The following is a 25,247-nucleotide window of genomic DNA, read 5'->3' on the forward strand; positions in this document are numbered from 1 at the left end:
CTTTCTACAAAGGATTTACTACTTAAAAATTTTTATTTTCTAAATTTCCAAATAAGAGTTAATTGACCAAGCATACATCTCTACCTGAGAAAGACTGTGAGATAAATTTCACGATGCATGTTAATGCATAAATGTGTATGATGAATAATGAGTGGTGAGATTCTGGCTTAGGTGGGGCTAAGCTGTTCTGGCCTGGCCACACGGTTTGGGAATTCAGGTGATCTAAGTTGTCTTCAACAGCCTCTCCAATATTCTCCAAAACAGACCAATTAGGTTTTCTAACTAGTGTCTGCCTACCAAACTGAATATTATTTTTGGAACCTCACTGAGTAGGCATTTATATGGTAACTATTAAACCACACAAAAACGGGTCTAGACAAGATGAAGTTACCCTAAGGTTTATGCTAGACTAAATATTTATGAAAAACAAGTTACTGAAAAAACTTTTCCCCACTGCCCATGTACACTGATGCATATAAGTTAGTCTGTTCAGAGAATTAATTTGTTGAACTGAATGAAATCTGATGTCCATTATTCATATTCACTAAAATCAAAATTCTCTGCTAGAGCAGACTTGACAGATCTAGTTTCAAAGTGATTTTGCAGAGAACTCCCCAACCTGGAGAAATAATACTCTAATCAAAAACTGCAAAGAGATAAACAGTACAAAAAGATCATCTATAAAGATAAATGATTCATCTGATAAAAGCCTTAAATACCCAAGACCACCACATAGTATTTTTACATTAATATTCACTACGAAATACTTTATTTTTGCTCATCTTCAAGTCCCCCAAATGAAAGAACTCCCAGAATTATTCTGGTATGATACCTCCAAACAGTAATATATTTTCAAAAATTTCAAGGAAAGAATGGTCTAGTGTACAAACTAAGTTGTTTGCCAGTTAACTGTTAAATAAAAAAAGTCTTCATAAACATCAGTTGCCCAGATAGCAAACACAATTATTAAGCATTATCATGCACTATATACAGGTCTTCATCATTGTTTCCACTCCTAAAAGAAAATGATTAATTGTTAAATTATTTGGCATTAGAGAACACTTAGCATAATGCCTTCAACGTTTAAGTTGCTGCCAAACAAAAGTTTACAAATAAAGCATTTTCTGAATTGTTAAATTAGATTACCTTGACAAAAGAGTATAGCAAGAGCCTCAGTTTTTACTTTTCCTCTTGGTTTCCATTCTGTGTAAACAGCTGGATTCAAATTTCAACATCCAAGAGATTCTGTTAGGCACATCCAGTTTAAGGTTCACCTGAATGTCCATGTTGTCACACTCAAATCAGTTCATAATTTATCCTATCTTTACAATTTATAGAACTTTGCAACAACTGCCCTGGCTATAAGGTTGAGTGCATCCCTCTTCTCCACAGTTATAATGTGATTCAGGAAACTGAGGCACCAATAATCATTAAAAATGTACAATGTTACAATTTTCCTGGGATAACAATATGGACAGTTGAAACAAACTTCCTAATACTTTAGTTCAGGCTGTTCCACCTTTGCTGCTTTGCATAACTCCAGGAAAGCCCATTCATACCTGTCTTATGTGAACAACACCTCCTGAAACTGTGCTTCACGCAGCCTAGGCAGTCATATACAGCAACCCTGCTTCCTACCCTATTATTTGATTCTCCATAATTACCTTAGAAAACTATGTATTTTCAAAAGCTACAAACTTACTAAATGGTGTGAACACCAGAAACTAAATTATAGATCTAAATAATTTACTTTGGTGTTTTGGTTAGTATGCAATTCAGAACAGACTAAAAAAAGGCGACCACTAGTGTTTTAAAAGATTTACGCGCTGGTCAAGGTAGTCAATTAACAAAAAGGTTTGGCAAATATGAACAAAGCACACTCAACCAATGTAAGTCGAACAAGAAGACACTTCTCATGCCACCTCTACAATGGAGTCTATCTGCAAAGAGAATTTTGTTCATCTAACTTCTCTCTTCCCATAAAAAGGTAAAGTACTGGGGTGGTTACATAAAAATCTGTTTAGTGAGTAGAATTAAGTACTGTATCAAGAGATCCATCATGATATTAACAGATTAGAACAGAACACAGGAATAAATGAATAAATAATTTTACAGGCATTAATAAAGTTTTCTTCAAACTATTAAATGCAAAAAAATATACCTACAACCTGCCATAGAACAACCTGAAGTCTGCTTCTCTCATGCATTCAACTGATGAGTTTCAATTAAATCCTATCTCCCTACACATTTATTTTAACACAAGTAACTATCATAGGAATTCAATATATTAAAACAGTAAGCATTTCTAATGACTTAAAAACTCATATTTAGTATACTCTATAGATGAAACTTTTATTATTATAAGTTAAAAGACTTACAAAGTGCTTTAAAACCAATCATTCTTGTTATTGAGTTTATGTAAGTTTTGGTTAGCTATAGGTTTAATTAAACAATATTCTTTTTCTTGAAATATTCTTTGTATATCAGCAATATGCTGTCTTCATGTGTAGAAACAAAAAATCTTTCAGAAAACTAAGAGGAAAAAACATAGTAACCCATAAAACTTTGAAAACCAAAACTTCCCCTTAAATGTAGCAATAAACAATTCTGTCATGATCTATTAAGTATAGGTTACGAAATGTTCCTAATCATAAGTCTCTTCCATAATGAGGATTCACCAATTAAGAACTGTTCAGACCTCATCTTTCTTCCACTATGAAATCTCAAGACTGCCTTTGTAGTGCACAGTACCAGATATGATAATATGGAGAAAGTAGATATGTCAGACATGTAGTAAATTAAATTCTTATACCAATGAGACCTGGAACAAGCAATTTCTACCCAACTTTTTAAAGCTTCAGAGAGTAAGGGAAAAGTTCTGCAAAAAAACATTTTCAATTTGAGTGACAACTTAGAACTAAAAATATGTGCAACAAGGATAACTAGCTTATCATGCACTGAATAGAGGAAAAACAGAAAACTACTGTTTTAGGAGGAATAGTTTTTAGAAACTAACAAAAGAACACGTTATTTTAGACACCACAAGCTTGAGTGCAGTGGCTATATAATTAAGCAAGGTGCCTAATTCCTGAGAAAAATGTACTTAGTAATAATGGTGAACAATGAGTATTAAATCTAAGCAGTGCTAAAAAGGCAATGATGGGAGTTCAGGTAATGTGTTACAGCAAAAGAGACTTGTGGAAAATTCCATTACTTAAAAATAATCTTGTCTCTATCATTAACCATTTAATTTTTTTTTTTTTTGCTGATGTGCTAAAGTGCACTGGAAACCTCAGAACAGGTTTTTTAAATTGGCCATGTCTTGTTAGTACACTGCAGTCTTCAAATTTACAGAGCTGCAGGTTTCCTGGATTTTTTCAAGTGTCACTCATCTAACTGAGCACTGAGCCTGATAGCTGAGAAATGCTATCAGGTGCTCTACAGTCAGTTTAAAAAACATCCTCTACCTGGTATCTCTGCAGTGATTGTCTTGCTGCTCCCTGAAACCTCTTCATCATCATCTGATGAGCTCGTGCTTGAGTCACAAGTCAGGTCACTATCACTGGTACTACTGTCCTGCAACAGGTTATATTTCTTACGCGCAGCAGCCTCCCGTTTCTGCCTCAGTAGCCTGATTCTCTCCTTGTGCTTTTGGCTCCGGTGACCTTTAACCTTGGCAACTCGGCCATTCTGTTTATCACTGGATTGCCGGTTTTTCTTGGCAGCCATAGTGGATGTTTCACTTTCAGATCGGGACCTCCGAGACTTACGCCCAACTGTGGCACCAGACACTCCAGAAGGGTCTCCTTCTACCGCTGTTTCTGCTTGGGAGGGTTCATTCTCTTCTGCAGAAGACAACGTATCTGAATCAGCCAGGTGACCACTAGAGGAAGGGGAAAGCATGCAGTGATTAGAGGAGTCACTCTCATAAACTCTGCCAGTTGTCGGCTTGTCACTCTCTGTGGATGCTAACTGAGACTCAGAAGAGTCCCTTCTCAGTTCCATCAATAAGCAGGGCATTGAAGAAAGAACTGTAGAATCCACTACTCCATCTTTCTGGACTTGAGGTTCCAGTTCTACAGATCCATCTTCCTCCTTAGCTGTCTCTTGTTCGGATGTTTTTGGTGGGACTTCAGACTCGATGAGTTCTTCAACTTTTCCCACTGCCTCCTCCATCTTCATTTCAGACTTTCGAGTTAAATCATGGAGCAGAGTCTAGGAAACTATGTCAAAGATGCAACAGGAAAGCAACCTGTACAAAAAAACACATAAAATCAATAAGCAGAAATGGCAAATAATTTAATTAACACAAATATCTACCTTTCTGAGTGGGTGGCAAAAATTATCATCATACAGGGGTTTAAAATATGTGTATCGTCTACGGCCATGCTACCCTGAACAAGCCTGATCCTGTCTGATCTTGGAAGCTAAGCAGGGTTGGGCCTGGTTAGTATTTGGATGGGAGACCACCTAGGAAGACCAGGTGCTGTAGACATTAAAAAAAAAAAAAAAAAAAGGCAGGGGGTACTGTGAGCTGACAAGGTCCTGGCAATCTGTGAGGTCAACCAAGGGTTGTCGTGCCTAAAAAATAAAAAATAAATAATTAAATAAAATTAAAAATAAATAAATATTTAAAAAATAAAAATAAAAGATGTGTATCTTCACATATTCATCAACAGTCAAATTCAAGACTTAGTATTATTAAAATGCTAGCCTACACAGCTACCAAAAATGGCACATTAATCCTCTATTCCTAAAATTGCAAGGCCAGCAAGCAACCAAAGATTTTCAACTTTAAAACTTAAAGTGTTTAAGAAAGGGATCAAAATTCTAATAGAGTTAGTATGTATGTTTTGACTTTGATATAAATGACAAAGAATGCTTTAAAAATCTGGACTAGAAAACAAGTCAATTGGAATGACCACTTTTATACTCAACTCATCAAAGAAAGGAAAGGGGGGAAGTAAAAGAGGAATAGCATCAGATGTACATTTACATTTTTAAAAACTTCAACTAGGTACATTTGACAAATGAGCGATCTGAGTAGTTATTGGCATCAAACCTGTCTGCCATTCCTCTTAATAGGGGTTGCTCTAGAGGGCATTGACATGAAAGGCCTGAATCTGTTGTTCCCTCAGTCCTTCCTAATTCCCACATACCTCTCTCATCATGCTGAATGCAAGTCCAGTGTTTATACATAAACAATAGCCACTAAATATAGACCAACTATTTTGTGAACTTAGAAAACTTAGTACACTCTATTCTATGAATGACTTAAGAGGTTTGAGAGAAAACACCCTACACACATTTCTACTTCATATGCTAATTTTAGAACCTAACACCCCTAACCCTACAGTATTACAATTCCACTTAATCATGGAGAAACAGGACATACTCTTAATTTAAGAGTTGTGACCTGTACAATGCAAACTTCATTAACTGGTAGGTTTTCAGAGAATGCTAAGAATGTGCAAGGCAAGTAAATACATCGACCTGTACATATGATGTTAAGGGCAATTACCATGATGTTTCATAGATCACAGACACACACATTAAGCTAAATGGTATGCTAGTCAGGTACAGTAAGACATCATCACTTCAGAGTTACTTGATAGTTCATTAGATGGTAGGCAGCAACTAGAAAATATCTGAAAAATCCTTTTATTGATCTAACATGCCCAGCCTACCTTTTGCTTAGTATAAACACAAATTTTCTAAATACTTGTTTTTTGTTTTTCATGACCCTTTTCTCAGCTACTGATAAAACAGGCATTCGGATGAAATTTACCTTAATACACTCACGAAAACTAGAACACTTACAGCCACTAGAAACATTTATTAATTTAAAACAATCCCATATATAGCCTATTTCACAAGCACATCTGCATCATTACTAATTTCTGAATTAAATAAAAATAAGCATAAATGTTATTCCTAATACCATTACAAAAGGAATGTAACACTTCTGAAAGCCAACAGAGGGAGTAAAAGTTAAACCAACAAACTACTAGTGTCATAAATGAAGCATGCTGGTAATACAAACAGGAAATAAAATATTCACAGGCATGAAATAGCCCCAGGTATGAGGAATAAACCAAGATTTTCTAGCTGAATAAAAAAGAGAATTGTTTTTTCTGTAGAGAATGAAGTTTATATTCTGGAATAAAGCTTTTTCTTAAAGCTGAAATATCTGAGAAATATACTCAAATAAATGAAATTAATATTAGCCACATACACAAGGGTCAAACGTTTCTAATTTTTGAAAGCAGAAGCCACTGGATCTTTTCAAACTATGTAATATAACAATGGGTTGAAAAGTAAATTTATTAAAATGACCATAAAAGTCTTGTTTCTTCTGTAAATAAATTATCATGTGTGGGCAGCACAAATGAATCCAGGCTGTTTTGCCTTTTAAGAAAACATGACAACATCTATGTCTTTCAATATGACACATCAATCAAATGATTACCTTTCATTTCAAGTTCCTCAAATTTAAGTGTTTATTGAGATTTATGACTTCTGCTGCTTAAAAAAGCAACCAGTATTGCAGTAAAAACCACTTAAGTATGCCCAAATCAATCACAAATGCTGGCATTAAACATAAAGGGTACACATAAATAATTAGCTTATTGTGTGTATGTCCACACAATGTGGCCATAAAGAATGAAAAGATTCTTTGTATACTAATATGGAGGAATTTTCAATAGATAATGTTAAATGAACAAAAAGGTACATTATACCATTTGTGTAAATAAAGAACAAAATTATATTTATATATGAGTTTGTCTGTAGATGCATAGATGTTGGGAGAATACTTAAGAAAATGGTATCATCAGCTGCCCTAGCAATGAAACAGAGTGAATGAGGAACAGGAGTCAAGGACTTTTTTACTATATCTTGTATTTACCTTTTGAATTTTGAATCACATACAAGTATTAACTATTTAAAAATCCACTCAACATAAAGGTCTACTGAAAAGTCTTATGCAGAAAAAGAAGTTTTGCTTCTTCTGCTCATGACACTAACCACCATCCAGGCCAAATTTGGTCAGTGAATTACTAGAATTTCCCCCTAGAGTGGAATTTTGTTATAATTCATAAAACACAGAAAAAAAGTCACAGACAGTAGAAATAGACACTCTGACAAAACTCCCTGAAGAAGAAAATGATGTACCCTAAACACAAGAGAAAAAGATGTCATATGTACAGATTAATCTTCTCCAAACAGTATTTACTGCCTATAATGTTCTTGGTCAGGAGTGAGGCAAAGTGGACATTTCTGGTAGAAGTAGTCAAAAGCAGATGGCAGTAGAAAATGATAAAATTATCAAATGGGAGTTGCATCTTATAAATGGGATGAAAGGCTCTCAACCCTCTAACATTCACAGAGAATTTACAATGAAATACTTAATATACAAAATATAGCATTTATCCTATTAGGACAGTATTTTCCCCAAGCTGTTTTCCCACCAATTTAAAGGTTATCTTCCTCTATATGGATATCACAGTTCGTCCCCTTCTCATCTCTCTAGAACCTTACTTACATTATTGATTATTCCTTAGCATTCATCAACAATTCACACTTAACTGGACCATCCATTCATCCATGTATTTCTCCATTTATTTGTTGTTTTTTTAATTCTCCTTTTGCCTAACATCTCAACTTTCCATTTCCCCCTCAAGGTATTCTTTTCTTCCAAAGCCAGCCTTACTAAGATAGTTGTCTAAATACCCTGTCTCTATTTCCTTACCTCTCACACTTCCTCTCTAACCCAGTCCCATCTGATATCTGCTTCTATCAAACCAGTAGAAGAGTTCTTATCAGGGTCTTTAAAGACCCCCATACCTCTAAATCTTACTAGACACAGTCTGACCCTCATCTTAATGTCTAAGCAGCATTGTATGCCAAATCACTCCCTCTCCTCCTTAAACTAATATCTTTCTTTGGATCCCAGGTTTCCTATTCATACTTATGCCTACTTTGTAGGTTTAACTTCCTCTACCAAATTTCAGGAGTTGGTTCTAGGGCTAGGTCCTTTACAACCCACCAAAGTAACTTCTTCTACACCCACAGTTTTCAATACTATCCCTATATTAGTAATTTTGTTACTCCATCTCAGACCTCCCACTCCAATAGCCATCTGACATCTCTTTAGATTTCACAAGTACACCAATCTCTTCATGTCCAAAACCAAATTAGTCATCTCTGAAATACCCTACTCTGCTCCCTCCCTAGCTTTCCCGAAGCTCAGTAAATAGCACCACTATTATCTCAGTTGCTCATGCTAAAAATCTGAGGGTTATCTTTGACAATGCCTTCCCCTTTACTCATGGCATCCCATCATTCACTAATTCCTATCAATCCTACCTTAGATTTCTAGCCTGTCCACTATTCCTCATTTCCATTGTCAACTCTAAACACAACCTGTCATTTTATTTTTCAATGGAATGACTGACAATCGTCTCCTGTCTATCCATATTCAGTCTTGCTACCAAAATGTTCTCCATACGCTAAACAGACATACCTTAGAATCAAAGATATACTAAGCTGAAAGAAAGGAAAAAGATATACTATGCAAAGAGCAACTATAGAAGAAGTGAAATGTCTTTATCAACAACATCAGACAATCTCACTAGATACGAAGAGGGACACTTAATAATATAAAGGTTGATATATCAAGAAAATATAAAAATTATACAGGTATATGCACACATAAAAATATATACACGTAACAGGCTTAGAATACATAAAGCAAAAACTAACAGAATGGAAAGAACAGAGATAATCCAACACTAATAGATTTAAATCCCTCATTCTAAATGGATTAAACAAGAGAAAATCAGCAAGAATATAGAAGACCTGAACATTATTAACCAACTCAACCATACAAATTATATACAGAACACTCCACTCTTTGGGTAGTTACTAGCATATGCAATCAGATACTGGATTACACCAATCAAGAAGTGAACTACAAGAGAATAAGAAAAATCATCAGAGAAATAATCAGCTTTAGTTTGAACTAGATAATGCTCAAAGGAACACAGGTCTTAAAGAAAAGAAATACAGAAATACAGATTTGGACATTATTGGTGTAAGTAGAAGTGGTAGGTGAATATATCAGTTCATCCAGCAAGAAAGCACAGAGTAAACAGAGAATAGACTTTAATAGACTTTAAACTAAAAAAACAAAAAATGTGATTCAGCTGCTTTAGTGTATAAACTGGTAGGTAAGAAATTACCCTTGGAGGGGAAAAAAAGATATAAATTTATCCATAAAACACACACAAATTAGAAAGTCTTCCTTCTTGCAATATAGTCTTAGATGTTTAACAACTTCCTATAGACTTAGAATTGTGAGAAAGGACCATGATTAATAGGGTCTTATATAAGACCAACCACACAGGAAACCCTCCTGAAGGTTTTGACATGGCACATATAAAATCATTAAGCATTGAATGTTAAGACCATCTTTTACAACTTTCAATTTTACACCTTGTGAGCAACAACCATTATTAACCATCCTTTAACACCACTATACTGACACAAAAAGGAATGAATAAACTGAAACTGTATTGTCTTTCCCGATGTGACAAATGCAATGTGAAGTCATTTGCTGTTACAAGTTTACCGTTGCTACAGGCACTTTTCCGTTGAAACCACAAGCTGACACAAGCACAGCCCATTAAATGAAACTGCTTCTAGGCAAGATAATGCTCTAGAGTCATGTAAAATGGGGCATTCTAATTGCTAGCACTCCTGCATCTGTTTATTTCATATCACCATTCGGAACTGTAAGAAATACAAGTAGCTAATGCCTTAAATACAATGTATATGAACCAGTTAACTTACACTGATTTTTCACATGTTCAAGCCATAGTATTAAATAATTCATGAATTCCAACTTTGCTCTCTTGCACAAAATATTCTGAACTATTTATGGCTTTATATTTAGACAAAAAAGTAACTTTAAAGAGGGTCAATGTTTTACTGACAAAACTATAGTAGAGGCTATATTTTCCCATCTCAGAAATTTAAGTTTAAAAAAGAAATCTTAACAATTGATCTTGTCTATTCCCTTGCAATGAGGATGGTCCTATAGGACACCTTCTGTTTTATCTAATCTAGTGTCAAATACCAAGTGATAGGGTTTATATCAACCTCTCTTGAGAGAACATTGTTTCAAATAGAATTTATGACATAGTTTTTCCAAGATTTAGTCTACTATAGTCCTTCATTTTATTTAAAATTGATACTAAAAATTGTTTTTATCTGCAAACAACATATGTATCCAACATAAAAACAGTCCATAAGAAACCCACTAAAGATCAACCTTTCATGTGAGTCTGCTCTTATTTTCAGTATTTAAATTCTTTACCTACTCAGCCCCCCGCACCAAGAAAATCTATACCTACAAATTTTCAAAAGGAATAGTAAGTAGGTATCAGACCACTATAAAACAAACTTGGGTACTGAGCTCTCTGCTCTTCAAATCAAAATAGATTCTGTCCTCTAAGTTTTATTCTTTTTTAAGAAACACTTGACTGAAACATCACCATAGAGAACTATACACATCATAACTGTGCAACTTCATGGATTTTTTTTTTAATGAACATATCCCTGTAATGAGCAAACTGATACAAAACATTCCCCTAATCCCAAAGCCTTTGTGTGACCTATTCTTATAAATAAATGGATTGGAAGACTCATTATTGCTGATATGCCAATTCTTCCCAATTTGATCCATAGATTCAACATAGTCCCAAACAAAATCCCAGCAAGCTATTCTGTACATACTGACACACAGATCCTAAAGTTTATATGGAAAAGCAAAAGACTCAGAATAGTCAATACAATACTGAAGGTCAGAGGACTGACACTACCCAACTTCCAGATTTACTATAAAGCTACAGTAACCAAGACAGTATAATATGAGGCGAAGAACAGACAGATACATAGATCAATTGAACTAAATACAGAGAGCCCAGAAATAGACCCATACAGTCAATTGACCTCTGATAAAAAAGCAAAAGCTATTCAATGGAGAAAAAGTCTCAACAATGATGCTAAAACAACTGAACATCCATGAAAAAAATTTAATCTAGACACAGACCTTAACATCTTTTATAAAAATTAACCTGAAGTGGATTATAGACATAAATATAAAATAAAAACTATAAAACTTCTAAGTGAAAAAATGAGAAAATTTAGCTGAACTTAGGTTTGGCAATGAGTTTCATATACAACACCAAAAGCATGATCCACAATGGAAAAAAATAAGTAAACTTTATTAAAATTAAAAACTTCTGTCAAGACACTGTCAAGAGATTGAAAAATTTAAAAAGTATGTCCAAGTCTCATCTTTAAAAACAAAAACAAAAACAAAAAGCACCCGTCGTCTTTCTTGCTCTACTTTTATTTCAACTGCCAAACTAAGAACTATCAGCATTTCTAATTCCTTATCCACTGCTTAACCCAATGAAATCCAGTTTCTGTTCCCATTATTCCACCTAAAGTTTTGCTAAAACTACCACCTAATCCAAATCCAAAAGACTTTACACTTCTCACCTCTCGGCAGTATCAGATACTGTTAATCACCACCCCCCAATTCTTGAAAAGACCCTTCCTTGGACTTCTATACCATTACGCTCTTCTGGTTTTTGCCTCCTTCTTCTCCAATTCGACCTACTTATATCTTCTTTGTTGACTCATTCTTCTCATCTCTTTAAATTTAGTTCTTCATGGCCTAGTCCTAGACCCTCTTTTCTCTTATTTTACTTCTAGGTGATATCATCCACATCCCTAGCTCCCAAATTCATAACCTCTATCCCAAAAGATTCTTCCAAAGATCTCCAAACCCAGATGATCAACTGTCTACTTGGCATTTTGTTTGGATTATCTCAAAGATACTGCAAATTTAAGATGAAAAAAAAAAAAGCCAACTCTGTCCTTCCCCTGGCAAGTGATGTGCAATTAATTTGGTATCATTACCAAACCCAAAAGCATACCCCCAAATCCTATTCCATCACCAAGTCCTATCAATTTGGCCATGGAAATATCCTTCAGATCTTTTTTGGTTCTCTACTGCCTAGTCCATGCTGCCATGACCAACTGCCTGGACCATATTAATAACATTAGTGATCTCCCCACATCAACTCCTGATCACTACAATTGCAACCAAAACTGTTTTTGTTTAAAAGTGAAAATCTGATCCTTTTGTACCTCTGGTTAACTCTTCAAAATACAAAAACTATTTTTAAAACAAAGACTGGGACAGAAGATATTTTAATTCAGCTAATTACGTATCAAATACCTATCGTGTCAGACTACATGCTAGGTTTGGGATTACAAAAATGAATAAATCACAGTACTCATACTTGAGTACATTCAAGAGCAAATATCTGTTGGAAACCTACTATTTGTGTACCTCAAGGTAAAGACAGTAAGCAGCTCACACAAATGAAAAGTACTATTGGAAAGGTATAAAGAACCCTAGGCATTCACGAGATCAGAACCAGAAAAACAGGTGTCTACATGAAGAGGATAATAATTTAACTGGGCTTTTAGAGGTAAGCGTGATTTCAATAAATAAAAACAAGAGTAAAAAGGGCTACTCTACAAAATCTCAGAGCTGTACTCCACGGTGAGAGACATAACAGAAATAAAAATAAATAAGAAAGGTCACTGGACTCAAAACCCAAGAGATTTCCAAGTTTCACTTGAGATCACTTAAAGATGATTAGATTTTAGATGAGAGGTCTATTTTAACAGAGACAAAAATCCTTCAGAAACAAAACTGCAGTCAGTCAGTTTTCATTAATGTCACCCTCAGCACTAATACACATGGTAGTAGCACTAATACAATACAGTGGTAGCCATGAGATATGGTGACCCAACATCTTTCAAATATGAAAACAATTAAAAGTTCATAAATGAAAACACCAGTCCTAGGGTAGAAAAGAAAGAGAATTTGAAGTGTTACATGTTCACAAATTATTGAAGTTCTCTAAGCCTGTTTCCTTAGTTGTGAAACTCCGATCCTTGGTAAGATGAAGAGTTAACACATTTAAAGCACCTAGTACATAATGAGCGCAGTCAAATATCAAGAAACAGTATTTTTTTTTAATCTTTATATTCTCTCTTCCTCCTCTTCACTTCAAGTCCATCACAGAATTAACAAGTCTGTTCTCTACAGCCAAAGTCATCTGGATTCATTCATGCATTCAACACACATTTACTGAGTACCTAGTGTCAGTTAACTATGCGAGGCGCTGAAAAATATAATATACCTTCCCTAAGAGAACTTACAGTACAAAGAGACAATTGAATAATCACTCAAATAAAGATAAAATGTAATACTTTGGTAAATCCAGTAGAGAGAAGGTATGTTGGCACCATGAAAGGAGAAAAAGAAGAGAAATGTAACGTAGCCAAGGAGATCTAGGAAGGCTTTCCTGAGGAGCAAATAGGAACCCACCGATTTAAACAGAGTAGGGAAACAGATTCAAGCTGACCTGTACTTCAAAAAGACCAGTCAGGATGCATAGTGGAGATGGATGGAAAAGAAGACAATATTAAATGACAGTAAAACGATTAGAAGGTGAGGCAAAAAAATTTACAAGATCTCTGGACTGATGGTAGTGGCAACAAAGATATGGAAGAATCTGAGAGAACACAGTTATATGAGGGGTGCAAAAGGAAGGTATCAATTTGGGCAGAGAATCTATTGTTAAATACTGTAATAATGGATAGGTACTAGGCATTTATCAAAACCCACAGAACTGTTATTCTGCATTATTCAACATAGTATTTGTTTTTCAACACAAAATGTAAACTTGGACTTTAATATTGTAGCACTATTAGCTCCTCAATTGTAACAAATATACCAACTAATTCAAGATATTAATAATGGGGGAAATTGATGGGGGGGCATACAGGAACTCTACTTTCTGCTCAATTGTTTTGCAAACCTGAAACTGCTCTAAAAAATAAAGTCTATTATTATTATTATTATTTTATTACTATTATTATTAATTTAATGCTGAAGATATCTATTAGCTTGGAGCCACTGGGGGGCCAACTCTGCCTTCTTGAGAGGAAAGCCTGGCTGGAAATAAAGCCTACAATGAAAAGCAGTACAGAGCCAGTGCACAAAGAGAAGGAAAAAGTACCCAAATGGTATCAAATGAGTTCCTACAACCAACTAGGCCAGAGGCCGGTTGCACATTGGACTTATCATAGTTAAATGAACCTATTAAATCTCATTTTTGCTTTTTAAAAACTGCATGTGAAGGTACTATATATATATACACACATATATATATCTATATGCTGTATGTATATATATATCTATATATATATCTCTATATACACATACACTCTCATGTTACAGTCATCTTCTACATAAGCATTTTCACAGGAGCTAGGGTCACAGCATACAGAAAACCACTGCAGTTAATGGCTCTACTTGCAGACTTCATGGAAAAGGCAACATGAAAACAATCTGTATTACTTTGGCCTTTGTTTCTCAGCATTGGAAAACAAGGCCTTCAAGCTGAGCTGCTGGTGCCACTGCTCAATTTTAAACACAGCATAAACATTCAACCATGAATTATCCAAGACCTCAATGTTTTCAGAAAGTTTCAAGGGATATTTTAAAAAGCAAAAAGATACAGGCAATTTAATTTGGGAAAAAACCCACTAAAAGAATGCTGCAGTCACTAGTGATTTTTTCTTAAATTAATGTTTTATTACATATTCGTAGGATTTTTTAAAAGCTGTAATTTAAAAAGAAACACAGAATAAGTGGTCTAACCACACTGACAACTATCTAAACAATTCTATTTAGGTTTTCAGAGCATTTTACTTATTTTTATTAATTATTGCTCATAGTTAACCTGAAATGTATAACCCTCATTTCTAAGAAAAGAATATGTAGGTCAATGGCCAAGATATATTTAGATAGATTTAGACAGATATATTTAGAACGGTTTCTGAATTTCCAACCTGCTTCTTAACCTAAGACTATATCATGATACACAAGTAACCTCCTCTAACCGAAATAAAGTTCTGAACATCCAAATCTTTACAAAAGTTCATTTAGATTATACAGTTAAAAATATGGTTTTAATACTGACTCCTTTAAAATAAGTTTTCCCAATGTATTTGAAGTTTGATATTTAAAATTTGGTTTTGCCCACAAATATACAAGAATAAATCTTTTGTACAAATCAAGGCATGTTTACATTTTACACTTATATTTTACACTTAAGTAAACAGAACTGCTCCTTTGATAATATTCCCTAAAAACAAAACATCCATTGTTTTGATTCATTTTATAGAAACCACACAACTATTTATTTATCTTTATATTGGAATAAAACGGTACAGTTTTCCAGACTGTGCTTACTCTAAATTATGCCCAAGGCACACCAAATGGTTAATCAATAAAAGTAAAAACTATGCCAATAAAGAGAGAAGGATTATTAAGCAAGAGAGTTGCAGTTTAAATAGCTTCGCAACAGTCTAGTATAAACATATTTTTTCAAGTTATTTTTTAAATAGGTTTAGCTTCAAAATCCAAAAATTGTTATCTGGCTTACAGTTTAAATATTCAACAATACATGTTTACCACTGCATCTGTGCATCGAAAATGAGGCACTCTCCTAGCACTAAAAATCAAAGCAACTAGATTGTTTCTAAACTGTTGTAAAAACACTTCTTATATGAATGGGACTTTAAAAAAAGAAAGAAACCACTAACAGGAATGTAGCTAACATTAGAGGTTTCTGCACCCAAAACAGTTACGATATAAAACAGATTATAGCCTGCATCTACTGCTAACTCATTTTTTAAAAAGTAGTGGTAAGTAAAGTAGAAGTAACTTCTCTAATAGTTGAGACCAAGGTTAAAAAAACAAAATCCATGGAAATCACTTGTGGATCTTTAAAAACATTCTCTTTAGCTCTTTGTCAAACTTTGGCTACTCTATCTTGAAAACTAAAAAAAGTAAAGTTAAGGTGTCCTAAAGTTTTACTTGGTTTTGTTTTTTAAATATAAACAAGAACAAGAGACAGAGACCAAGAGACAAATTGTAACTCATGAAGGTAAAACAAGAATGAAGCAGGGCTTTCAAATAATATCCGTGTGCCTACTTCCTGCTGGTGTGGGCAACTGTCACAGTGACTCTACAAGTGTTAGACAAGCTGGATATGAGAACATTGTGACAATCTACTGTTGAGGGAGTATCACAATACTAGTAATCTGCCAAAAAAATTAGTGCCTAACAATATCTGATTTTTCTGACTGTGGCACACAAATACACTATTGTAAGAGGATGATTTTTAAAGCAAACACGCGAACACATACACACACACAATAATACACATATATTACCATCATCACCACCACCACCCACCCCCCAACAATGACTGAGAAAATTTAAACCCAAGAAATTAAGAGTTAACCTTATACATGGGGGAGGAGGGAAATAGCACATGATGAGGAAAACCATTAAAAAGAAACAAGTTATTTGTGTAAATGTTTTCACTCACCCTTCCCCAGCCCCATTATATTATAATCTCCTTTGAAAACAGGGATTATATTAATCATCTTCAGTTCACTCACAGTTTCTAAAACATAATATTTAATATTTGTTGAATTGATGAACTGAATCATTTTTAAAAATAAGCAAGACTACTAATGAAATACCTTTTTGCTTAAAAATTAGTATTACTGACTTGTATATAAAAATATATTCCACTACAAAAATCAACATGATTTCTATCTTTTTATCTTTCCATATAAAAACATGACAAAACTGACAAAACTGCTAATAGCCTAGTAAAGCTGTTTCCTTACATTTAGAATACCGTATTAAAATGACTGTGTATTTACGAATAAAAGATGCAAAAACCAAACACTATAAAACTGAAGAGGTAGAGAGCAGTATCTTACTAAAAAACAAAATGAAGCCCCCTCTCTCCAGACTTAAGGGTCCAGGAAGAGGTTTCATTAAATCTATAATAGTGATGTTCCCAAATCTTTCGAAATAGAAAAATTAACCTCTTTTCTCTAATTTTAACATATAAACACTAGCTTAATTTAATAATAGCAGCACTCTTAAATAAGCACCAATATTGCAAAATAAATTTTGCTTTCAAAAGACATCTTTCCATTATGTGTCAGCTTTGGGGTTAGTTTTTCCAATCAATGAGAAGCTGCAGCATGGATAATACAGACAGTGCAGGAACCAATGATCAGGAATGAAGTAAAAAACACCTACAGAATTACAATATAGTGGAAATGGCCCTCTTCTCCACAGCAACTCTTCCTTCCCCTCACTTAGCTCTCAGAAAGAAGAGGTTGAAGAAGCTATACACAAGATACAGTATAAAAGACTCAGAACTAGGAACGATGAAAGGCCCTCAGAGTGAGAAATTATCAGTAATAAATTAATGGAGCTAGGTAAAAAGCATCAACAGCTGCTAACATCACAGAGAAGCAAACATTGTGTGCCTCCTAATGCAAGTATTCAGTATCATCTATAAAGCAGTTTTACCCTTCAAAGGAAAAAAAAGGATGTGTGTGTGTGTGTGTGTGTGTGTGTGTGTGTGAAAGAGAGAGTGTGCATGCGAGCGCACGTGAGCGAGAAAACCTCATATAAACTGAATCTGATCAAGCCTCTAAACCTAATTCCAATTAACAAGAAACCCAGTGGACACAGGAACATGTTTACTACCACCACAGGAATGTAACTAGCAAATTCAAACTGTGGGAAAACTCTTGTGTCTTCAACAAATAATTTGCCAGGGAAAAGAAATGGCGGAGGGGGAGGGAGGGACCTATAGATTACAAAACAATGCACAGACCTTATTTGACTCTTGACCTGAATAACTGCAGAAACACATGTGTGAGATAATAGAGAAATCTGAACACTGAATATCATAATATTTAAAAATTATTGCTAATTCTTTTTCAGTGTGATAATAGTTATCGGTGGCGGAGGGGAGGGTCCTTCAAGTCTAAGAAACTCGAGTTGCTAAAAGGTTGGAATACAAAAAGGGAACACTAAAAATTAATGTCAGCAGTAATGATTTGTCCTACCCAGAACTGAAATATAAATTGGGAGATTGCAACCACGGGAAGAGAGCAGCTTTACTAGCTTGTTAGCCAACCATTTCTCCACTGATATAAGCTCTATATATAGGCCAAGAGTGATAATGGCTGCTCAAATCACTTCACGTGGCAGATACTACCTTGACAGACATGTATCTGGCCTAGTACCAGGACTCTGAATAAACTAGCATCAAGAAACAAGCCAAGGAAGTTACTAAATGCAAAGAATGCACAGTGGCTAATGAGAGACCCTCTAAGTCAGGGGTCCCCAACCCTTGGGCCACAGACCGGTACTGGTCCGTGGCCTGTTAGCAACAAGGCTGCATAGCAGGAGGTGAGTGGCAGGCGAGCCAGCAAAGCTTCATCTGTATTTGCAGCCGCTTCCCAGCGCTAGCATCACCACCTCAGCTCCAACTCAGATCATCAGGCATTAGTCTCCTAGGAGCACTGGTCCCTGGTGCCAAAAAAGTTGGGCACCATTGCTCTACGTACGCAAAAGCATCATCAGTATAAATAAAAAATAATTTAAAACATAGGTTCTAGATTTCCAAGATTTCTGCTCTGGCCATTTTCTATTTTCTATCTCCCTCAGAAGACAGTACACATAAAGATGGGTTACCACATTCTGGGACTTGAGGTCCCCAAGATAAACGTTGCCAAAAAACCTACTCACTATACATGCCCTCAGGCTCATAGCAAAGTGGACTGTAGTGGAGAAAAATAATGAGAAACCTTAGGTGATGAGTAAACTACACTTCTATGCTAGGTTAAAACTAAGGCAGACAGGATACTGCTTAAAATCTTAACCACATGAGGATTTTGTTCTTAATACAGAAAGGAAAACAGTCTGTTTTCCTAGAGTTTTAGTCCACGCCCAACTTCCCTCTTCCCAACAATACCTTTCTCTAATTATAAGGCACATAACAAAATGCTGACTCTGGATATCATAAAGTTATTTTTTTTAAACCAGACAACTCAGTAAAAAATAACTTCTACAGATTCCTTTGGTAAGTATCTTGTTTCACTAATGTTAAGCTTGCTAATGAAAACTTTAATTTCTAGATTACCTAAACACAATCCTAGTTTATCCACATTCATGGGAATGGTTGCATAAATTTAACAGATTTAATTTTGTTGCTCTTTGTACGACAATCAGAACTAATTTATTAATACATGGTCTTGAATTCCAGGCAGAGTAAAAAGTATTTCGTAAATGAACTGGCAGTACAAAAAGAAAACTGAAGACTTCAATTACTTTCTTTTAAACTTAAAAGACCCATTTAAGAAAAAATGCTATTTTCTAATACCTTATTTTAAATGACTTTATAAAGGAAAATGACTAACTCCACACTACAGCTGTTTTGTTATACAGTACTTTTTTCTCCTACTGCCTACTTCTCTACATTTTAGAGCAGGAAAGAAACTTAGAAATCAGCTGGTTCACACATTTGAGTTCCCTGGGCTGAAATGGTTTCTTTTATCTTTGTACCCACCTCCACCTAGCACCAAAATGCTCGGTAAATGGGTTTAGTATTTAACCAGGTATAAATACCCCCACATACAATTAAAAATAAGTTATGCACATAGATTTCTACTTTTGATTTATCTTAACTAGGAAATACTCTCCCAGGTAGTTTAAAAATTCAATGAAGTCAAATTAATAACAAAATTTACACCATCTGTCTATTGGCAGTTAAGTGACAGAATTTGAGCAAAGAGGAATGAGACTCCTATTTTGAATAAAGATATGAAAGAGACTAGAAACAAAACTTAAAAGAAACACTAAATCAAAGCCGAAATCCTAAATAAGACAACCATCAAATCTGAGTCATACTGGTTATTTTACAATATTTTTAAATCACATTTACTATTACCAGCTGCTACTAATATGTAATGATAAATATGTGTAATACATATAACACACATTTCCTCCCTCGCAGTTCAGGAATATAGTAGAGACTAAAACAAGTGAAATGCTTTTTAGTTTCATCCTGCTCCTTTCTTTTACCACAAGGACCTGAAGGCTGAGTGTGAAAACTGACTGAACATCAATCTCACTTCTGCTGAGAGAAGCTGCCTACACAGAAGCAGAAAACATTTCCCTTAAGTTTAATCACGAGTCCTGAAAGAGTAAGGAAAGTAGGTTCAATAAAGATAAAGGCTAAGGATTTAGAAGAGTTTCATGACAACAGTTAAATTTAAATTTAAGACTGGAATCTGACAACTAAAGGAGAGTATTAAATTACTTTAGTCAAGAATCAACCTAAAATAAAACCAATAAATTTTCTAATCACTGAACTGAAGGCTAAAGAAAAATCTTTCAAAAGGAATGTCTATCTCATCTTTTATATTCCACCTGAGTTTTTCCCCCCTAAAAGAAAAAACAACTCATTAGCAGACTAGGGTACTATACCTTCACAACTTGGCCCTACCCTTCATCAACCCTACTTATCCCTCTGTAAACTCAAGGCACTGGTCACACTTACCCATTCGAGATCACTGATACTCATGACTTGATTTAGGCTGTTCCCTAGCCCGAATGCCCACGTGGAAATCCACCCCAAACCTCAGGTTTCAATGTGTAAGTTCCTTTAGCATCAGGACCTTGTCAGCCTTATTCTCTACTATAGCTCTAGCAACTAGAGCAATACTGGCACACAGTAAGCGATCAACAAATTAGTGTCGTAAGAATAAAGAGGTTCCAACTGAATGTTTTGTCTGTTTGCTCTAAAGTTTTCTCAATAGCTCTTCTCCCTACAAAGCAGTCTCAAAGCTTTTTACTGTTATTAATGTCTATTTCACTTTTACTCTATAATTACAGCTACCCAAGAAACTTTATTTGGCCCCAAACTCTTTCCTTAAATAATAGAGAATACTGAAATCGTTATGGTTCAAATGAAAACAAATCATAGTACATTTTTCATCTTTTACAGGTTTTCTCAAGTCCTGTCAATTCAGTAAACATGTCTCTAGTTACATACAGGAAAATTAGAAAGGTCTAAGATGACTTACCAAAGTTAAAATGTAGGCTTTGAGTCTCTAGCATATATCAGTTCCAAACTTAAAAAAAAAAAAATCCTAATTACCCATATATCAAGTCTATTCAGGCACATGTCATAACAAACTCATAAGACTGAAGAGCCAACAAAACAATCCCTTGAATAATGACTATGCAAGCTCCTAGAAGTTACTAGTAATATAATAAGGAAACTTAAGATACCAATGTCACTTATGAAAATAGAAACCTTTGAAGGACATACATTGAACACTCAGCTCTAATAAAACTGCATTAAATTAGAATCTAAAACTAAATCTATCTATAACATATGGGTCTTGCATAAATGATGAAGAATATAAAACAAAGTATTATGACATTTGCTCTTTCACAAATGCACTTGAGTAACATAAACTGAATTAGTAAGGTCTACATTGTGAACTTAATATGGAGCTAACAATGGAAAAAGTTTCTAGCTCCAAAATCCAGTTTTTTCATTTTCCACGCACACAAAAAAAGATGTCAGAAAATTTGTTTTCCATTAAGAAATCATATTTACGTGATATAATTTTATATATAATTACCTTAAAGTTTGTACTTTAGATATAATTTTAGATATAATTTAGATATAATATAGTTATACTTTTAGATATAATTATCTTAAAGTTTGTCCCTGCCTTTCATATTGTATACACTTATTTTGAAGTTTACGTCTCTAATACCTTAACGTTATGAAAAAGATATGAAGTTTTAAGATTAAAAATGGTACTGAAAAGTACCCTGAAGGAACGAACCTGACTTAGAAATATCTAAAAATGTTATTTCTCATTTAATGAAACAGCATGAAATTTCATTAAGACTTTTTAAATTAGCATGCAGGTTATCACATTAAATTCCATCTTAGTTTCCTGAATTCTAATTTAATTCCTAATTTTATATTTACTGAGCATAAAACACTCAACTAGGCATTGTTTTAGCCAGATTACTCGGCCAAAATATTACTTCCTACTGAAAAATGGTTAGCTTTGTGACTCCTCAGGACATCAGGTAATGACTATTAATTGCAGGCCTCTAAAAACGCTTGTTAAACCAAAAGGCAATGCTCTTATTGGAGGAATCCAGATTGCCAGGATCAGCAAAACTACATTAGAAAGTTAATAGCCTCCATCCTTAAACAATCCCAGGAGAAAAAAAAGAGTGACTCAAACTGTTAACATGTGCCCAACGACACCACACAATAGCCTAATAGCAAAACTGCCAGATGTATCTGTAATCGAGAGATCCAACCTTGAAAAAGCAACATCAGTGGGATTTTCATCCTACTGAAGGATTCAGAAAGCAAAAACTCAGGCAAGAAACGAAAAGCACATCCAACGATAAACTGCTCAAGCGGTTCATCCGAGAGAACAAGTACAGACATTCACTCCTTCAACCTGTGAGCATCTATTCTGTGACACCGGAGAGGACAATTTAAAAGGCAGAATGAATGACATGCGGTTCTGTTAGGGGCAACTGCTTCAACACCACACTTAAGTCGGTGCCATAAGAAATAAAGTACGAAGTGCTACTAAGGGTAAGAGAGCTCTGGAAAGGCAGTGGTCTTTACCTTGAGGCTCGTCAATTTATTTACTCTCCGGTTTCTAAATAAAGTTGACAAACTCGCCAGAAAAGGTCAATTTTTGGAAACTGACGCATCCTTCTCATTGGCCAAAGGCGTATGCCGACTGCAAGCAGTGGAAGCGCTGAGAGGCAGGCGGCGCCAAGCCTGAGAAAGCCTTTTCTCAATCTCCTCTTAGGCCACCGCAGCCGCGGCGCTAGGGCGGCCGCCTTGGGCTCTCAGAAGTAGAGGCAGGTGTCGGCACCAGACCCCGGCCGGCGGAGCTGCCAGAGTTGGCAGAGCTGCCGCCGCCGCCGCTTCCCCAGCGGGCCGGGGCACTGGAAAGTTGCGTGAAGGCAACTCCAGGGCCGCAAAGCCGCTCCCCCGCGCGGCCCACGGGCTGCGGCACCTCCAGCCTCCTCTCAACCCTGGGGAAAGGGACCTGCCTCGCCCGGGCCCCAGCGATCCAGGGAACGGGAGGGGGAGGTCCGCCCGCCGACTCTGCCGGGAGGACAAGAGGGTCATCAGCGGGCGGGCGACCAATCCTTCCCGTTAGCCCCCGACCCGGGCCGCACCTCCCGCCAAGTCCGGGTACGAACACCCGGCGCCCGCCAGCCGGGCCCGTCACGACCCCAGCACCCGGACGCCGCAGAGCCCTCAACCGCGGCCCGCACCCCTCCGGCTCAACCCGACCCCTCCCCGAGCAGAAGCCGGGTCCCGCGGCTCGACTCGTAGTCAGGCCAAGGCCCTGCGCCCCTTCCCGCCTCACCTGCGCTCCGCGGCGACTCTGCACCTCCTCGCCCGCTCCGTGCGCCCCGTCGGGGCAAGGACCGAACCCCCGGCCGGGGCTCTCCCGGCCGCGGTGACTCGGGACGCGACGGCCACCGCCGCTTTCTCCTCCTCAGCACAAGCCCCGGAGGCGAGCAGAGAGTCGCGGTCAGAGCCCCGCCGTGACTAAAAGGAATCTCGCCGCCTCCGCAGCCTCCACCACCAAATCCCTTCACTCGTCCGCGCCGCCCGGAGAAAATGTCACCAGAGGCCGTTCCGCTCGGCGCCTCACTTCCGCCCGGAACCACAGAGCTCGCGCCTGGCAGCTAGAGCGGCCGCTGCGGCAGTAGCCTGTGCGGACTGGAGAGGGAGACCAACGGAAAGCCAGACAGCGCCGTCTGGCGGAGGGAACCCTTGCTCCTCCCGCTCCAGAGCGCCGGGCGCCCGGGCATCGACCGGCTTCCCCGCGCTCCCTCCATCTGATCAGGCAGCTGCGTTCCAGAAATATCTTTCAAGGAGGGTTAGAAAGCCAGTCAATGCAAGCCAAGGACAATGCCCTAAGAAAAAGACGGCGCTCCCTTTTCCGTGCGCTGCCCAGTACTTACCTCTCCTGAAGCCTTCCTGAATGAAGCTCGTGGTGTCTGAATGCTTGAGTCACTCCAGCAGGGAGTCCGCACCCTTCTCTCCCCACTTTTTCGCGGATGCCCACCACCGAGCTTGGGGAAACTCGGCCGTTCTCTTCTCATGCACTGGTATCAACATCCCGTTCAAGTTTCTGGGTGGGAACCTTGCAGGCCTCGCAAATAGACCGCCACCTGCTGGTGAGACATGGTCCGCTCCGCCCCTACGCTCCTTGCAGACGCTCCAAATTCCACCTCTGCAGAGTCACTCTTCTGATTTGCGGTTCACCCTGGGAAGGTTGACGCACCGGCGCACTCTGTGAGTTTTCGAGGCTCTTCCTTGAGGTCTGGGATCAGAGGAAACATGCTGGACGCGGGACCCGGAGGGAAGGTGAGGTGGGCACAAGCCATCTGGCGGATACAGGGCTTCTGAGGTGGAAGAAGAGGTGCTAAGAACAAATCCCACCACTACTCGAGATCTGGCCAAGAAGCTGCACTCCCTAAAAGCAGGGTTTTGAGACATAAAGAAATAAAGACTTGAGGAAAAAAAATGTAAAAGGTCATTACCTTTTCAGGAGCCATGCTGGGACCTGGGGTGAGGCTCCGCAAGAGAAGATTCTGAAGATAACAGCGCTGAACCCACTCACTCTTTTATTTTTTTCAGTCTCCTCTTTAGATCAGGCCCTTGAGCTCTCCCCAGTTCACTCATTTATGCCGAATGCCTACAAGCGTGGGAGTTTTCCAACTTTGACCGAATGAATAGATAGATAAAATAATTTTCTAATAATAGCTTACTTTCATTGAATGCCTGCTATATGTCAGGTACTGTACTATGCATTTAAATGGCTTCATTCATTTAATCCCCACAATAAACCTACAAGGTTGGTGGTATTACTAGCCCCAGGTGACAAAAGTGAAAAGGGAGGCACAGAGTGGTAAAGTGACCTGCCTGCCCCAAGTCACACATCAGTCAGTGGCAAAACTGGACTCCCACACAGATAGCCCCAACTACTACCACCAACTGCCGCCTTGAAAGTAACTGAAAACATTCTGTGTACCAAATAAACATTTTGTCTATGTACGTTATTTCACTCATCCATTCATATATTTATTTCCCTGCTACTTTAGTCTCAAGGAATTTGAGAGCTTG

At 37.1% G+C, this 25,247-nt stretch overlaps 1 protein-coding gene and 1 pseudogene across 5 annotated transcripts in view; one reads left to right on the forward strand and one right to left on the reverse strand.

Moving 5' to 3' along the window:
• The window catches only part of ARK2N (arkadia (RNF111) N-terminal like PKA signaling regulator 2N), a 62,842-nt gene extending 38,559 nt beyond the window's left edge, over positions 1–24,283 (reverse strand). Inside the window, exons 1-3 of one of the 5 annotated variants that reach the window (XM_039842465.1) lie at positions 24,083–24,283; positions 21,130–21,177; positions 3,468–4,252 (exon numbers count right to left, since the gene is read on the reverse strand). In XM_039842465.1, the coding sequence (XP_039698399.1) occupies positions 3,468–4,182 (715 nt within the window). In that variant the 5' untranslated portion in view covers positions 4,183–4,252; positions 21,130–21,177; positions 24,083–24,283. Of the gene's footprint in view, positions 1–3,467; positions 4,253–21,129; positions 21,178–23,478; positions 23,784–24,082 lie in introns of those variants that run through there. The other 4 variants (XM_039842453.1, XM_039842461.1, XM_039842473.1 and 1 more) reach the window with 4 other exon arrangements.
• LOC120589449 (uncharacterized) lies at positions 4,377–4,495 on the forward strand (annotated as a pseudogene).
• Positions 24,284–25,247: the final 964 nt, after the last annotated feature.

This window comes from Pteropus medius, unplaced genomic scaffold (assembly GCF_902729225.1).
Source record: "Pteropus medius unplaced genomic scaffold, Ma_sr-lr_union100, whole genome shotgun sequence".
Classification (NCBI taxonomy): Eukaryota; Metazoa; Chordata; class Mammalia; order Chiroptera; family Pteropodidae; genus Pteropus; species Pteropus medius.